The sequence below is a fragment of the Grus americana genome, chromosome 11 (genome assembly GCF_028858705.1).
Source record: "Grus americana isolate bGruAme1 chromosome 11, bGruAme1.mat, whole genome shotgun sequence".
NCBI lineage: Eukaryota > Metazoa > Chordata > Aves > Gruiformes > Gruidae > Grus > Grus americana.
The window spans coordinates 15,746,340-15,764,494 of record NC_072862.1 but is presented as its reverse complement, the minus strand read 5'-3'; the positions used below and the strand labels follow the sequence as shown (position 1 = coordinate 15,764,494).

The 18,155-nt window shown below is 37.8% G+C and overlaps 1 protein-coding gene across 3 annotated transcripts in view; it reads left to right on the top strand.

Annotated features, from left to right (window-relative positions):
- CACNA2D3 (calcium voltage-gated channel auxiliary subunit alpha2delta 3) overlaps positions 1-18,155 on the top strand; it is a 460,032-nt gene that overhangs the window by 130,438 nt on the left and 311,439 nt on the right. For all 3 annotated transcript variants that reach the window (XR_008578815.1, XM_054838171.1, XM_054838172.1), the window contains one exon: positions 8,075-8,134. Coding sequence is in view for 2 of the 3 variants with exons in the window: in XM_054838171.1 (XP_054694146.1) it covers positions 8,075-8,134 (60 nt within the window). In the remaining variant the exon portion in view is untranslated. The remainder of the gene's footprint in view (positions 1-8,074; positions 8,135-18,155) is intronic.

Here is an 18,155-nt window from a genome sequence, read left to right as displayed (position 1 = left end):
AAATAGCTGAGGTTAGGTAAGATAATTCCTACCAATGGAAAATTTTGCACTAAATGAACTTGTATGAGAACAGTTATCCCAAATCTTTCTTCAGTAATATCTGCCAAGCGTCCAGCAATGGTGTCAAGAGCTGTCAGAGCTGAGGGCAAACTATTTTTGCTCAGACATTGTGTAAGTACTCCGTACTCAAATGCAGACAGTCTGGCATTATCCAAACAGGGTAGCGATTGTGACAGGTAAAGAGTGTGACCCGTGGTAGCTTAAATGCATGGAAAAGATCAATAAATCAGATGTTTTAATCTAGTGATTTCAGTACAGGGGCAGGAGTAAGGTTCATAATGATACTTACAGGTTAGTATTGAATAAATACATATAAATGTATGTGTACACAGGTGGTTATTTAGATGCATACGCAGACCATTTCTCTTGATTTTGGAAGGTGTTTTACAAAGTAACATTGTAAATATTTTTTTTTTTTAATTTATGTGGAAGAGAGCAGTACCAGTTGTGAATTATTCATTGAAAGCCAAACTTTACAAATTGTGTTGCCATGTTGCAAGTGGAATTAAAAAGATACATAAAGGTATTTCCTGAGAATTACCCACCCTTGGATGAATGCATGATTGGTGTGGAATGCTGAAGAGCCTTCCCCTTGGCTCTGAGGTAGGAGAGATGACTGAAGGAGCTGGCTGCTGCTGTAACCCAGGCAGGCAAATCCCATTTTAAATAGCCCTGAAACAGCTTTAAGTTGTATCTGCAGTTGAACTGATTCCTTGATGGCTGGGACATATGGAATTAAAAGTGTGGAAGAAAACCTTATTTAGCACATCACTCCTTTCTGCTCTGTGGTAGACATAATAACATGGTAGGAGCAGATTCGATCATCTGCATATTTGGTATCTGATATATCGGCTTTGCACAGCCTTGAGCACAGCAGAACTCAGGACAAGGCAAATGTGTTACCTTCTTCATCTGCAGTCTTCCTTCCATGCCACGGCAATCTCCAGATGCCACAACTAAATATAGTGTTGACCTAGTTAAGTTGGAAATGCATTTAATTACTCCAGGATTGTCTTAGCCACTGTTACGCAACGTGCGAGTTTCACGTACTTTAATCCATTTACAGTTTCATTTCTGTTTGTCCAGCTCTTTGCCAAGCTGAACTCTTTATGCTGCTTCAGAAAACCAGCTAGCAATCTAAAAACGATCAACCTGCCAGTCTTGAATGAATATAAGTGGATAATTGACATTATTTGCAATAATTGCTAGGCTTTTAATTTATTTTTATCTTTTATTTGTAATTTGTGCTTTGATGCGGCACTGACTGTGAGCATTGTCTAGTGAGTCGTCGTAGTGGAATTTGATAGTAGGCATAGAGCAGTCAGGTTTTTTGTATGGCATTAGTTGCAAGACTGATATCTGTCTTAAGATACAAGCACTAGGAATTCTAATATCAAGATGACAGGAGTTTTCAGTGTTTCTTAGCCACAGCAACAGCAATTTTAGTGATGTAATTTCTTAGAAAATACCTTGTAGCTGAGGAAAACAGTGGGAAATAAAATATGCTGATGGGCTTTCTGAAAAAGCTGTCTGTGTCTCCCTCTACACACCCCCCCGGTCTCAAGGATAACAACGGCCAAATTGCAAGTCTGTTGTCATCGGCCTGTCTAAAAACGTGTGTGTTTCTGATGGTAGCACATATTCCTCCAAGGTCAGCATCGGTCTCCAATACCTACAGTGCTTCTCTGTTGGTCATGGCGAGCATGTGCAAAGCTATTTGCAAAAAATAGTGAGACCGAGAGGCCGGTTTGCACATCGGTGCATTCAGTGCCATGTTATATGATACTGTTTTCGAGCATAGGAAATAATAGGGGTGCTGATGAACAACATCAAATATTCCCTGTTGGCTTCTTTACCTTCTCCACTAAATGAACTGTGAAAGAAGCAAACCCCAGAACTCTGATGGAAATAAGGAGGACTTGCAGCAGAATTACCACCCATGCCAGAATATTACCTAAGCTCACATAATGCTAATAAATCTTGTTCTTTCCCAAAACAGCCCAAGCTTTTCAGAAGTTTTCAAAGCACCTGCAGCCTTACAGGTTTCCTGGAATGGAAATCCCTTTTTCACTTCTGAAATGAACCCCTAAATGGGGAAGTCATGGGAAGGTACGTGGGTAATGGTTTTCAAGTTTGCTCATCTATTACTGAGTGCTCCCACGTGCACAGCATAGGCTTCTCGTGAAGAAGCCGGTGAAGCAAATTGCTCTGATGATTGAAACACAAGTTCTGGTTTCTCTCCCAGGAATATACTCAACTGCTGAACTATGTTTTAAATAGTTATCTGGCTGCACTTTAGAAAATATTTTTGGCATGTTCACAGCTCAATTACTGTAAATTTTGATTGGAAATTAGATGTTCAAATCAATAGTAAGGTTATTAAAATTGCACCGTTTCACCTGAAGAAGGGTAACTATTGGTAATTGTAAGTATTTTTGATATACAGAATACTACTGGGTTTTGCTTGGTAATGTACCAGAAAACTTGCTACAAAATATGAAAAAAATAAGCTAAGAACAGGGATTAGTTTTCCTTTGTTTTGCTACCTGCTGTCTTTATTTAAAAAATTTGTTTACATTTGATTAAGATACAAATCCCTGTTACAATTCCATACATAGGAGTCTGGGAGACAGGCTTTTTAAGTTACACAAATCCCTAATTTTTTTCTTACACATTAGATTTTTTTTTTTCAAGACAAACTTTCAGTGCAGTATATTCATAGGTTTTTCTTGGGTTTAGACTTTTTGTTATTTTTAATAAGGATGGATTTTAATTTTTTTTTTTTTACATCCCAAACACATCTCAAATCAGCCTTGAAGCTGTATACAAGGCTTGTGTAGGAGGTGAACCTCAAACAGATCTGATGCCATGGGAAAATGATGAGAAAGTGTGGGGCTATTTTTTTTTTCTGTTGGCTGAACGCATTCAGATGTTAGGACACAAGAACATCCTCCAGGGTTATCTACACTTTCTTTTCATGACTGTGATATCCCACTGCTCAGAGCAGGGTCAGAATTGGTGGCCCTAGTCAGGCGTTCTCTGGATTAAATTCTCATAGACCTAAACCGATAATTCTGCATTGCTCAGGACAGCGCGGCGGTAACAGCTCAAGCTGGCAAGACTGACATAACGTACTGAAAGGAATGTTAAGGCAAAATCTAGTGAGTTTGGGAAGACTACGTTAGCAGAAGGGCTGCTGACAAGCTCACGTTTTTTTTAACTGACAGAACTGAAGCTCTGCTGCTTGGTTATTTTTGGAGCAGTGAGGCATGAGCCTGGGCCTGAGTAAAGAAGGAGCATTTACAATTGAGAGAGTAGATCTGTCGTTTTCTTTTTAAGTACATCACAATATAGGAGGGGTTTTTTCTATTTTGAAATGAAATTTTATCATATTGATATTAGGGAATATAAACTATTAATGTTATGGACTGAGATAGTGTCAGTACCTAGCTGATACTAGTTGTAATCAAGGTAGTGCAGTCTTCTATCCTTTTCTGAAATTTGTAGCCGTTTGGTTTGGACAAGAGCAATTTTTAGCAACGTGTCTGGATTTATGTGTAGCAGTTGGTTTATCTTAGAAAATAGAAAAGAAACAATGAAATATAAATGTGCTGCTTCAAGATTTGATAGCTGAAAAGAGGGAAGGACATAAATTCAGTCAGCATTTATGGATAAAGGTTAGTGACCCTCTGCAGCTCAGGAGTTCAGAAACTGTTTCAAACTCTTTTATGCTTATGAATTTATTTAATCTAACCTCAAAATGGGATTCTAATGAAAAAGAATCATTGAAAATTAAGCTGAAACCCTTAAAAGGCACATAAAGAAAAGATCTTCTCAGAACCTAAAATAGGTACCCTATGTTCTGGATGTTTCGTGGTTTTTCCTTGAAATTGTTCTTTTCTTCTTTATTTTCACCTTTCTGCCCATCTGTTCCATTTTCCCTTTACTGTCTCTTGGATTCTTTTTTCCCCTCATCCATTCTGTTTCATTCACTTTTCCTTTGCTATCTCTATAACAACCTAACTCGAATGAGAATTTATCTGGCAATATCAGTTCACTGAAATTAAAATATCATTTGTCAAGAAAATTACCCTATTCAGAAATAGCTCAGTGATTTATATATTCTTAAATGTTATTGAGAGGAAGCAAACATTTCTTTTTCTTCTATCAGCATTCTCTACATTGTCCGTGATACTAGCATTGCTAAAAATACCAAACTTTGTGTTTTGGTGACCATTTTGGGGTTTTTTGGGTGTGGTATTTGTTCCATTTCCTGGCTCGTGTCCCATTTTTACCCAAGCTGCATTGTGATACGCTGGATAAGTCAGTTAATCTTTCTCATATTTAGACATATTGGGAAAGTTATAAGGATTAGTTCCTGAACCGGGGGAACCTCAACTGAAGTAATGCCATAGAATCTGAAAATTTTTCTTTATCTAAAGATTTTACGCTGCCCTTGACTTGTCTGTGCATGCATACCCAAACACCTTTCCACACACAGAGCTAAATACTCCTCAGATATAGCCCCTTAAATGGTGTAACCGTGCTCACTCAGTGTTCATAATTCATTCCATGTAAATGCATACAGATAACTCACAATTCCCTTCAGGATAATGCTTGGGAAGCATTTACTTGCTACAGCAATGATTTTAGAGCATGTTTACTCAAATGAAAATATATTGGCATTTGTATTAAGAGTGTCATTATAAACCATTAAGTTAAAATCGCTAATCATGCTAATGTTGAGAACCATTGCTAGATAACTGTTCAGTCATTAAAATATTTTAAAAAGGATTTTTGGCCTCAATATAAAAATGTTGCAGTATTACATGTGGTTTTTATATTTTTGCCTCCAGAGTGTTAAGGAATTTCTTGCATCATGCTTCATCCCTTTAGGGAACTTTTTTTGTTTGGTTTTGTTTTTTTAAAAACCAAACCAAACAAAAAAACCACCACCCCCACCGCCAAATCAACAAAAAAAAAAAAATCCCCAAACATTTGTATACAATTTCTTCATTCTGGTATCATCTGTGTATATCCGCTAATATGTCATTTTGTGGATTTAGGCTTATTACTAGCTTACCTGTTCTGTAGCTCTCCCAGATTTCTCACGGTCTCCTTCATAATGGTGTTGAGATATTTTAAAGCAAACCGTGGTTAAGGACTATCACATAGAAAATGCGGCGTATGCTTGTGTTGTCCATGTACCAAAATTTTAATTTTTTTATTAATTTGTGAGGATGAAGCACATAGTGTGCATGCATGGTTGCGCCTACGTGTTCAAGGAAGAATACGCGTTGGTAGATTGTTTGGTTTTTTTGTTGTTCTGTTTCTTGTAGAGAATGTTGCTGAGATGTAGGTAACTTTTTTTTTTTTTAAGAGCAAATGTAACAACAGAAATCTTAATGAATAAATCAATAAAGTAGCAATCACTACTTTTCATTTCTGAGCTGCCCTCCTTACCAGATGTTTCTACTATTACCCATCTTATGCTTCTCTAGCTATTTCTTACGTGGAGGGATAAATCTTAGTTTAAATTTATTTCAGTGAAGCAAAAATGTAATTGAAACACATTGGGATCAATACAAACTATATAAGAAGCCATGAATTATTTTTCTAGTCCACTAGGTACTAATATCTAGGCACTGGTATCTCATGAAATACTATAACAATTTGTCTTCTGGTAACTAAGTATTTCAGCCCAGAAAGAAAAACATGTTTCTCTTTTTCCTTTATTAATTTCTGTATGAAGAATTGTTTTGACCCTTCTTTTACTTTTTTCCCCTCTCAAACTCATCACAGTCATGATCTTTTGTATTAGATGTGCACAGAGTAGTAATGCAACTATGGTTTTAAAATTAAGGAGTACACACCTGTAGAAATGCATTGAATTACAGTAGTTATTTTAGATAAAATGCCTTTTTCATACATGAAAAATGAGGGCTAGATTTGCAAAATACTTTCAGCAGGTCACTAACATGCTAAGGATGGACTTCTGAGACCATTCAAATTTTTAAGAATCTATTTCAGGTGCTGTGAGACTTCCTCCTTAGAACAGTCAGTTTGTGCTACTTTTTAAAAATTCTAAATGCAAAATAATTCTGGCTCAAATTAATGTTTGATAACCTTTCAAATTGCAAGGTCTGTTATTACTACTATTCATACAGCACAGGAGCAGTAGGAACAATTCCATAGAACTTCATTGTTTCATTTGAAATACCTTCTCATGGCTCCCCCGACGTATCCTGTTGCGATGCATCATTAGCTGCTGGGTCTGGTACGTTTTTTGGTTCAGTTCTGGTTTGATTTACCCGGTGTTGGAACCATTTCAGTTCAAGTCCAGTTTCGGTCAAAAGGGTTCACTAAGACCAGCTGGGTTTACATGGGACAAGAGTTTTAAAGGTGGAAACAGTCAAACGACAGGGATGTGCACACAGCACGGGGCTCTGGGAAGGTGGACTTCATCTGCTCTCTCTTGCTCTTCTGTCAACCTAGGCATCAGTGTTTCCAGTTTTTAATCAAATCTTTGAAATTTGCAACTCTGCACTAAAGAAAAAGGTATGACAAACCTCCCCGCTGGGGTCTGCAGGGAAGATGCAGAAGCCCAGCAGAGGACCGAGGGTTTAGTGAGGTTTGTGCTCATGCGTGGGTAGGCTTCGCAATGAGACAGAGATGAGGAAGGAGAGGCTGTGAAGTGCTGCTCTTTGCAGACCTTGGTGAACACAAATGCTCCCTGTAACCAACGTGGTTCTGCTTTAAACTGTCAGGGGTTTGGTGAACCATTTATTCTGAACTGGCAACCTGAAATATTTTTCTTGGTTCAGTTTCCATTATAGTTCAAATGGTATAGCAATCGATATGAATGCCGATTCCATCTTGATTTATATCCAAAGACTTGATAAAAGTGCATACAGTTCTGAAAAGGGAAGCAAACGTGTGCGTGGCTGTCCTCTCCGTGTATCGTGCGTGAGAGCCTGGAGCTCACTTGCTTCATGGTACAAAATGTTGGAAAATCTACATGCGTGCCAGTGTCTGATAGATCAAAGAAAATAAAAGTAATATATTGAGTATTCTGTGACAGTTCATTCTTTGATTAATTTTGGGTTGTGCATATGTGAATGTTCAGGTAGATTAAATAAAAACTAGGAGTTACTTCCATAGTTTAAAATATTTAGAACTATAAAGAACCCCGAATAACAACTTAGAAAGATTATAATGTCTCTTCATGATAGAATGTCTGCAGCAAACCTCTATATGAATTAAATTTTTCAAGTAGGTGTGTTCTACTGCTAGCCCTTTTTTCCCTTCATTTGATAGTGTTAAGGAACAAGAACTACCACAGGGAGTTTTGGGTATTATTAAGAGGAAAACAAAGTACTACTGAATTGCTGTCAATCAGAAAAATATTTCTTCTGTAATTCCAGAAAAATCTTCTTGTGATTATGCATCAGGTTAAGGTAGTACGTACAACACTTCAAATCTGCTGAGTAAACAATCCTAGTCTCTATTTTTCTAATTTTTTATATTTGATGTATGATTTAGAAATTCCTTTTTATTTCAGTTGCATGCAATCACATGCATTATTAGGAAATATTTCCTATTATAATTTAAAGAACATTGCAGTAGGGCTTCTATGTGCAAAATAAGGTCCCGTGTGAAAGTAACTTTATTTTGTCATCTTTCAAAAACCAGTATCAGAATGGGAGCTGCAGTATGCTGAGTACTAGTGGAAAAAAATACCTTTTTTTTAATTATTATTTATTTATTAGTAGTTGAGCTGTTTTGAGAGTTTTGTACCACCTATCATGGATGATGAAGGTTTAAAAAACTTGATCATTTTTCTTTTAATCCGGATCATTTATTTCTATTCTATGAAGTGTCATAGCAGATATCATGTGTTGACAATGAATTACACAATTATCAAACAATCTCTGTTGCTATACTGGAAGGAACACTTGGATTTAAAGATTTTATCTGTTATTTCAAAAATACACTTTTTTTTTTCTTTTTTCAGCGTCTTGTTGAAGCTGCAGAAGATGCTTACCTGAAACATGAGTTTGATGCTGACTTACAGGTAATTAATAATTATTTTCTTAAATATTTATCGCTAGAGTATACTATAACAGTTTATACAATAGCTTGCTTGAAGAACTGCTGTAGAAAGCCGAGCATGTGAGTAATAGAAGGATGTTGATTACAGAAAATGGAATTAATGAAAGCTGGCTCAGTATTTTGACAGGTTACACATTGAGCAGTTGTGTGTTGGGAGACCAAGCAGGTGGATTTTACTCTTTTAGAGATTTCATTTAAATTCCCTGCATGTCTGCTTAGGTCAAGATTTTTAAACATGGTAATTAGCAGCATGTTTCATTGTTGCAGTGTACTGGCAAGGAATTGTTCTATAGAGAGTTGAATTTGCAGATGGGGTGGGACCCACAGGGATGGGATTAGCATGACCTTGGTTTGTGCAAATGGTTTGCGTTTGGGTCTGAGTCCAGAGCAGACACGTTTTTTTCCCTTACCTAGAAGCCCTCCGAGCCGTACCATTACTGGCTCAAGACGTTGCCTTCAGGAATAACACGGGAGGGAGAAGCCCTGTGGCAGCTCACGGTTAAAAATGTTTAAAAGAAAAAAACCTTTGCTACTTTTGCTTAAATAAGATGCATAATTAAAAAACCAGGTTAATTTAGAAACCAAGTAATCTAATCTAAAATGGAAAGTTTAATAGAAACTGTTACTCAATACTTAAATGAGTAAACCCCTCCTTACCTGTAATGAATTCCTATATCCTTGGTTTCCTGAACGCCATGTGAGGTGGAGTTTTGTTTACTTTGTCTCTAGCTATCTAGATTTAATTTTAAAACCTTCTGTGAATATTTGCCATATGTCCATTTAAATTTTGAGCTTAAGCATTAAGGGAAACAGAGACGTTTTCCGTAGACTTTTTCCCATACACGTATCTGAGAAATACACAGATCTGCAAGTTCTATTTTCAGATTTCACCATGGTTACTTCAGTAATCACAAAACATTTTATTTTATTAAAAGTATGATGCAAATTACTGATTTCTGTGCAGAAACGAAAAAAGAAAGTGAACTTTTCCGAGCTAAGGATAAAAAACCCAGAGTTTAGAAGGCTACGATACTGAGATCTGTCAGCCCATGTTGGAGTAAGGATAAAATGAGCACATTGAAAGTGATAATTGATATTATTGTTGTATTCGATGAATGCCTGGCTTCTGTATTCAAATGCTGTAGAGTTCTATTACTTTCCAGCCTTGCAGAGGTGAGCTACGTTTTATTTTTTCGAACTTCAAGCCTTGGCGAAATAGGAGCTATTGTCTGAATAAATCAGAAACGCGCTTCATAGAAGATTTTTGAGAGGGCTACAGTAAGTGCTTCTTCACCGCAGGATAGTTCTCACTTTGACAAAGTCCTTCATTTGCTGAGGCTTTGAAGATATTAACACTTTCAGGAAGCCAGTTAAAAGCCATTTGTGTCAGCAGCATTAACAGGACAATCAAATCTTTGTGTAGGGCTCTGTTGTTTATTACTGTCACGGTCCATTAAAGCTAATCAATTGTTAATCTCGGTTTCAGCGACCCCTTTGCAACCCTTGCTGGGCGATTGCTGTTCTTTATCAAAAATCTCATCATACCATCTGCTCAATATAAAATAATGGCCAGAATGATTTGATAGCGTACGTTCAAGTGGAGGAGGACAGAAGGCTGATATAATACACAGTGTATATAATTCTGCTATCAAAGAGGAATTTTTTTGGTGTTTGTATTGCTTTGGCCGACGTGCGGAAGACAGGATTAAATGCTTTGAATTAGTGGTATGTGCCACAGCACCAGCCTGCGCTCTTTGTGCTCAGATATTCTGGAAATTCAGAAAGCACATAAAGAAAGCGCTTTTGTGCTTTTTGTTGGTCAAACATCATCTTCTATGTCTTGAGGACAGTATAGATAATATTGTGTCAGTACATAAAAATGATATAAGGGAGAAATAAAATTATATTAATATTTTTAGTGACTGTGAAAAAACACCAATTTAAAAAAAATAACTGGAAGAGTTCATCTTTTAGGCTGCTGGTATTCTCTTCAGCAATGCTGAAACTATATTATTTGGTTAGGCTAGACCTGATCCCTTCTGGGCATTTTTCTTAGTAATGTTATTAGTTTTGTCCTTAGTTATTCTATAGGTATTCTAATCAATATTCTGTAATGCTGTATAATGGTCTAAGCACTCAACTGTCTATCCCTGGACCGAATCTAGTGGCACCACTAATAAAAACCTTGTAGTTATAAACATAAATAAAATTCCCAGTGAATTGAAAGAAATACATCAAAATGGGTGATATGATGTTTAACTCATCAGCGTTATATATTGCATGGTTGAGTAATGGCCAAAGTAAGAATCTGTGAGAGCTGACTGTAAAGATTTACCCTGCAGTATTTGGGCTTCGGGAGATTCTTTTTTCTGTCAGGGATGCGAACCAAGAGCTGCAGTTTTAGCAAGTTATGAGGAAATAACCTTCTAAAAGTTACTTGTATTTGAACTTTTAACACAGGTTTTCTCACCTGGTGGGTATGGTTTCAAGCTATTCTGTGTTACTAAAGACTCATTTCAAGTTGTTGCTAAGTGGAGTTACTACCTTTAATCGTGCCTATTAGTGCGTTTGGGGATATAAGATTAAATTACCATTTGTATCGCTATAACAAGTTGCCTTGTCACCGTATTTCCATCGGCTTAAAGAAGAGCTCATCTTGCTTTATACGGGATACTGACTCTGTGCTTGCCTCTGTTTAAAATGCAGTAATTCCTCCTGACTTTGTGGCTTGCACATGATTTAGAAAAAGAAAAAATATATAGGGGCCAACTGCCAAGCATAGACCCAGCAAGAGTATTGGATGTTACAGGTTTTGAAGTGATTCTATAACCATCCTGTAGTTTTATTGACTTAATTGCTTGCCAGAAAAAAATGTTTGGGGAAAGATAAAAAAGAGAGTAACATCTTCTGTTAGGAGATGATCTATTAAAAACAAATTTCAAATAATTTATCATCATTGTTGTTAACTGAAATTTGGCCTCCTGATCACTTCCTTTCTGCTTGGGGATGTGTTTCCTAAGCTATAAACTGCCTTGTTATGATTCACAGAAACACCGTGGTGGAGTTTGTGTTCAGACCCTTGGAAGAGGCTCTGAGTGGAAAACTCTTCCCTGGAGCTGTCATAAAAATAATAATAATTAAAAAAATTCTTCACAGAAAGGGTTATCAATCATTGGAACAGGCTGTCCTGGGAAGTGGTGGAGTCGCCATCCCTGGAGGTATTTAAAAGACGTGTAGTTGCGGCGCTTTGGGACACGGTTTAGTGGTGGACTTGGCAGTGCTGGGTTAACGGTTGGACTCGATGACCTTAAAGGTCTTTTCCAACCTAAACAATTGTATGATTCTATATGTCTAAGAATTTGTTGCGTATGCGGCCGATATAACGACACAGGTTTAGAGGCTTTCTCCTCCCACCACGTTTCTTCAAACCACTAGAAACCAGACAGATTTTGTTGTGTAAAAATAGACCAATGTGATACCCAACTGCTCTTTTTCTGCCGTTACTGGCGCGGAGGTAAAGCACGCTTAAACTGCGGTCACGTGGTCTGTGCTGGCACCCGAGTCCTCTACGATCTCGTGCTATTTATGTGATTGCATCTGAGCTCTTAGGATAGAAATGCGTCCAGTATTGTTACCAACTGAACAGAGCGAGGATAAGATCTCTTACAGTGTTGTATTATTTCTGGTTTTCAATACTCTCAGGAGGTGAATGCTCAGCAGTGGAACTGATGCTGGAGTTTGCAGTGGAGCAGTAAAAGTAACTTGCACTTTGCTTCTTACAAACTTGAAAAAAACCCCCAAATTTAAGATCAGTAAAGTTTTATAATGCTTGGTTCCTGCCCAGTTTCCGTACCTCTGACCCCAATGACAGGAGGAAGTCATACAAAATTTTGTTATGGCTACTGGTTCATTTGCTGAATGGTTTCATTATACATGCACATTTGCAGGGTAGTTCTTTTATTTTCTGTGTGTTAATTAAGTTCATTAGTTCACTCGCCTTACATTCCAGCTGAGTTTCCTCTGCGTGCGTGCGATGTGATAATGAAAAAGCAAGGCTATTCCTTTTTAATAGAATCAAGGCTAGTGTCACCTGAATTACTAGATGCTTTCCTTTTGGATTGTTGTAGTTTCACTTTCTATATAGCATAGGAGAGGTTCGAGTGCCAATACTGTAAGATGGTTTACATTATTTCAGTTTTATGTCACAAGGCTAGAAGAGGATTAATCAAATAGCTTTTAGGAAAGGATTACTTTCTTGTAAGAATACTCTTAAAGTTAATTTAGTGGGATAAAAAAAGGAATAATGGTATAAGGCTGTTTTTCATTATTCATTTTTTCAGATCTATAACATATGGCTGAGTCTTAAGGAAGAGGTTTTCAAAACTATACCAGAGTTAGGTCCCATCTGCCAGATCTTGCTGGCTGTTAACTCGTCATTGCATTTCGTGTCCTTGAATCTCTCATCCTTACTCTTAGACGTACATGTTGGCTACAGAAAAAAATCTTATGAAATCAGCAGACGAATAGTTTAGGATTTTCCAATGGTTTACACAGGTGAACCACGTACTTTTTAATGCATATTTAATGATTTTTGAAAGTCTACAAAAGGTGAGACTTCAGAGGTTTAAGGAGAAAAAACGCAAATAGCAGAAGAGGGCTGGGGAACAGAATTAGTCCAGTCATAAACTCTATAGCTTCTGCGTCTAATCCTTCAACTCTTCTTACGGTTACATAGCTTATTGTTGTCTTTTGAGGGGAGCTACCTGAATTTTAGTAATTTTGAAATTCACCTGCTAGATATAGAGCTTAAATATAGACATAAAAGTGTAACTTAAATTGCTGCCACTTTTTAAAAAATTCTGACATAAATGTTTATTTAGTATAATGATACCATGCAAAAATTTATAATGATGGATTGTTAAATGCTTAGGTGTTTGATTAAATTTTAACCAAATAGATGGTAATTATGTTGATATCAATTTCTGGAAAATACAAGGATAAAAAATAATTGAGAATAGCTATTCTACATAATCTTATTAAACTTCTATTATAACAGGTGCATTACTTTCATGTTAGCATTTCACAAAAGTCTGTTTGCATATTTATTATCTCACTAATTTTGAATGAGGCACGTAATAACTAGATTTCCAGTCTATTGGTATTAATATTTTTCTGACAGTTAGAATAATGTCCACAAGACTGAAGGTCAGCTCTTGAAGGGTCCTGAACACCCACGATGGAAAGCGAAGTCTGTTGGACTTGGAGCACTCCAAACCAACGACTGAAATGACTTTTTGAAAAGTGCATTTAAAATAGCAGTGAAGCATCTGAAGTTTGATGTGCTTCATGGATTATTTATCCAAGCTGTTTACTTTCTAAATCAGAAATCAATCTTTCTAAACTCCCAGCCTGGAAACCTAATATGAGATTTGACAGCCTAAATTTCTTTTTAGACTTTGTTTGCAATATTTTGCAGCCCAAAGCGCTCTCAGCGATACTTGGACGGGATATGAACAGTGTACCTGTAGCTCATCAGAAGGCACTGTTAACTGTTCACGGCGCTTTGCAACTCGTGCGGAAGTAGCTACAAACCCTGGAAACGTTATAGTTTATTCAGTTGTAAAATCCGACTCTGGAGCTCTTTTCTGCGAGGTGCCTCACACAGAACCTGCTCTCTCAAGCGGTTTGTCTTGGTGTTCCTCTAACACTTGTGATGCTGCGACAGGTTCTTCTGTCTGGTTACGTGCATTCAACTGAAGGCGTGCTTTGGGTACAGCTATGATGTAGAAATGCTGCAAGGACCTGCAGAAATCTTGTTGTTACTGACTTTTCTGAACAGTTCGAAGTTTTCAATACTGATCAAAATATAACAGAGATCAAGGAAAGACAGGCAGCATAGAAATCAGACCGTTGTTAAAAACCAACAGCAAAGCCCCAACTCTTAAGAATTGCACTGCAGTTTGAGGGCTAAGAGGAAGGCAAGAGGGAATAGAAGCGTGAGCATCTAGTGTACTAGTGAACTACAAGGCACAACAGGACACATTTAAATGATAAAAGCATCTGTTAGAGTCTATTTGGGTTTAGTTTTTCCTTTGTTATTTTTTTTTTCTTTCAGAAAATACTTCTATATTTTTCTCTGAAAGAAAAAAAAAAGCTTCAGCTTTGCTGTTCTTACTTTAAGATTATTCCTGTTGAGCTCAAATTAAGGACTTCTCAACTGCTCTAAAACCAGAATTGACTTCTAGATTTTTAGCTCTGAGCATAAGCCCTTTCAGTGGAGAGCACTTTAGCTTGTCTACTCTTTCCTATTTATTTGCTGAAGTTGGTAAGAGGAGGACTGAAATTACTATGGAACTATCGAGACATCAGTGAATTCAGATGTTATTGGCTAAGAATTCTCTAGAATTGATGCACATGTGAGGTAGGCTTCAGAGGAAGACTTTCCCATTGCTTTCACTCTGCATGTACAGTGGAGATTAAGTATCAGACAGGGACCGTGCAGAGAAAGAGGGGCCCATGCTCCTTTTGGGTTATTTTAATCTCCAAGCTTTTATCTGTTTTCTGCCTCTGTGGTAAGTGACCAGTGAAGAGAACAAGGTTTTATGGAGCCAGAAATACAGGAAAATGGCTAGCAATATTTTAGTTCATCTTCTAATGGTGAAGATGAGCTTCTTAATTAGTCTTATCACTTTGGAGTTTTGTAGAATTTTTTTGAGTATTGAGGGAATTTTTTGGCTTTTTAAGACAATTATGATCAGTGGATAATTTTCATTACTTCCCCCCTTCCACACGTGTATCTTTCTAAGAATATCTAAGTCCTCTTACTACAAACAAATCAAATGTCAATTACTAGAACTATTTTACTTTTATGTACGTTTGAAACTTCTGTTGTCAAGGAGTGAGTTTGATAGTTAAGCACAGAAATGCAGAGTTTGATTCACTGTCTCAGAAGCAGAGATACAGGAGATGATTTTGCAACAAATGCGTAATTCCTCTGCTGTAAATAATTGTTTGGCATTTTGGTGCCATTCTGTCCTGTATAAGGGAGCCATCAAAAAAGAACAGTAACTCTCTCCCTGTTTAGTTCAATGGCCGTTCTATCGAACGGGGCTCGACAGCCAAGGAGCTGGCAGTTATGGTCTGAATTTGCTATGGCAAATAATGTGTTCCGCTTCTGAGAAAGTTTGGCACGGAGTTCCAGAGATTCATTCTTCTGACTGCAGTTATAGGACTCATCCTTTTGGTACCCTCAAGAGGTTAGACACATGGAAGAGCTACCAGAAATAGTGTTCAGACAGTTCTGGATTTATTCCTGCCTACCTCTCTTGTGGTAGCAATTGTTCTCTGAAGTGTGTGCTGACGAGCACACTATAAATTCATTTCTACCCATTGAATGTGGACACGGTGCTTTTGTCTGGTGGTATCTGCAGTAAAAAATTACAGAAATCTGAAACCTAGAATTGTCAAAGAACTGTATGACTGAGCAGATGATTTTGTCTTCCTGAGATTTTTTCCTTTTATATTTCTTTGTCCCTTTATTATATTTGCTTGCTACCAGAAATGAGAAGGAAATATCTTTCTTGTCCCATGAGTGTTTTCAGAATTTCAAGTTCTCCAATTAAACACCGAGATAGCCCAAAGCTTTTCCTGAGCAAGAGACACCCCTGCTTCAGCACAACTCACAGTCAAATAGGTGGGGCTCTCAGTTAGGATATGAGAAGCCTGTTCAAGTTGCTTCTCTAGTGAATATTCAAATTATTTATACGATGTGAAACAACTGCAGCAGAAGAGTTTGTGAGACGCTCAGCTCAGAAAAACCCAAAGGATGAGGCAGTCGCTTTGGATCTCAGAAGCCCTAGTCTGAGTTTCTGCTCTGCTTGATGGATTCAGAGCATGGATTTGCACTGCAGTGTAAGGCTTGCCCTCTCTGGCACAATTCTGGGGGGAAAAAAAAAAAAAAAGTGTTTTCCAAAACTAAGATGACTCACAGGTCAGGTCTAACTAACAAGATGGAACAGAAAGTATTTATATATAATACACATATACAGTTTTTCCTTTCCCATGCTGAAATCATTAAGTATTTCCAGGTTGCTTGTTTTTATGCTTTTCATAAGCATCTTATAAGAATTAGAGACATGTTTAAAAGAAATAAAAGCTGAGATTCTTGCATATGCATGGGTTAAGGTTATAAGTAAAACAGAAATTCTCATTAGAATAGTGGTAAAAGTTGGTGTTTGCAACGCGGAATTCTTTCTTTTATTGTTTTTGCGAGGCAACTCTTTAACTTATTCCAATAGAACAGATAGAGGAATAAGCTAGTATTGTTCAGATAAAGGGATAATGATGTACTAGAAGGACCCAGTCATATGAAAACAGATACATTCACCTTCAAGTAGGGGAAAAAAAAAAAGACACATTATGAAATGAACTTTTAGGAGGAAATCAATAACAATGCTGCAGCCTTAAAATTATATCAAGCTGGGAGTTGGTATAAGCTTGCAAGAACTTCACTTGAGGCTTCAAAAAAATTTCCTCTTTCAAAATGCCTAGCGCTCCTTCCAAAAATGCCCAAACCAGAACAGCTGGTGCCAATGTGATAGCCTTTCCACAGAGTCAAAATAACGTGAGCCACGCATGCCACGATCTATCATTGAGAAGCCAGCAACTTTCCCGAAATGCAACTGCATTTCGAAGCAGACTGTCGCTTGGGAAGATGAGCACCTCCCGGACGCCAGGTCCACGGGTCCGGGCAGAGATGCAAGAGCAGGCAGAGCAAGTGGAAGGAAGCAAAGGGAAACTGAGGTTTGTGAAAGGAAGGCTGTGGAGGGTGCAGGAGAAAGCAGAAACAGTGCAGTAAAAGGTTAGGCGTCAGAAGGCTGTAAAGTGCAGGAAAGAAGGCTGGAGAAGGAGAAATAACTAAAGAATGTGTAAAGGCAAAGCTGTTAAGTGTTAATATCTTTGTGTTTTAAGAGTACTGACAGTAATCTTTTTGCAACTCTCTTTAAAACCATTACCTTTGCTTATAGTAAGGCTAAAATGGAGAAACCATTTTCAGCTACTTAAAAAAAAAGGCAAAAACCTCTCTCCTCCATCCTCTTCTGTGTCAGGTTAGGCAATTACCTAAGTAGTAAGAAGCTGCTGGCCGTAAACTTCATTATAAAACAAAAGAAACCTTAAGAGAGAATAAGAGTAGATAACATTCAAATACCTTTTAAACATGGGTTTCAGAGAAGTTTGGCAAAACAAGTATGCGCAGGGAGCGAGGGAGCAACGCTGCATAGGAGATGAGGAAAAATATCACGACGTTATTGAAAAAAGCTATGTTCCTTGAGATTGCCGTAAACCTCAGAGAAACTCGTTTTATCATTGTCAGAGCAGACAGAGATGATGCATTTAAAAATGTGTCTCTAGCGCATGTTTACGGGACTATCAATTTCCACTTCTAACTAACCAAGAAAGCAGCTAAAGAGCCAGAGAAAAGGAGAGATGACCGCGCAAGGTGAAGTCAGAGTTGCCGATGTTAATGTTTGGCGTATTGGTGAGAGCAAACGGGAACTCCGGGTTAAAAATCACTTTGTAGCGGGCAGTTGTTTGACTTGCTTGTCGAGACTTGTGGCCCAGAAATTAGTGATCGTCCCTCTCTCAGAAATAAAAGAGAGCTTGTCGCTTTCTGAAAACGCTTTCCAATTAGCTTTTACCCTTCCGCTGCAGACAAGGTCAGCTACTCGGTGGCTTGAACTCTGAGCCCTGTGCCTTTTACCTGCCTAGCAGCAGCTCTGCCCTCAGCACCGAGGGTTTCGCGCCGGGAGTCAGACTGACTTGCACGCTCCTTTAGTCCTGTCAAGATCTTGGTGAACGCTTGAACAAAACGACTCTCCTTGGTTTAAGCGATGCCGAAGGAAAGTGACAGTTCTGAGGATTTTGATCCTGTCAAGCTTCATTTTGAAAAATGCTGCTCTGGCTTAGCTTTCCTTTATCCCTTG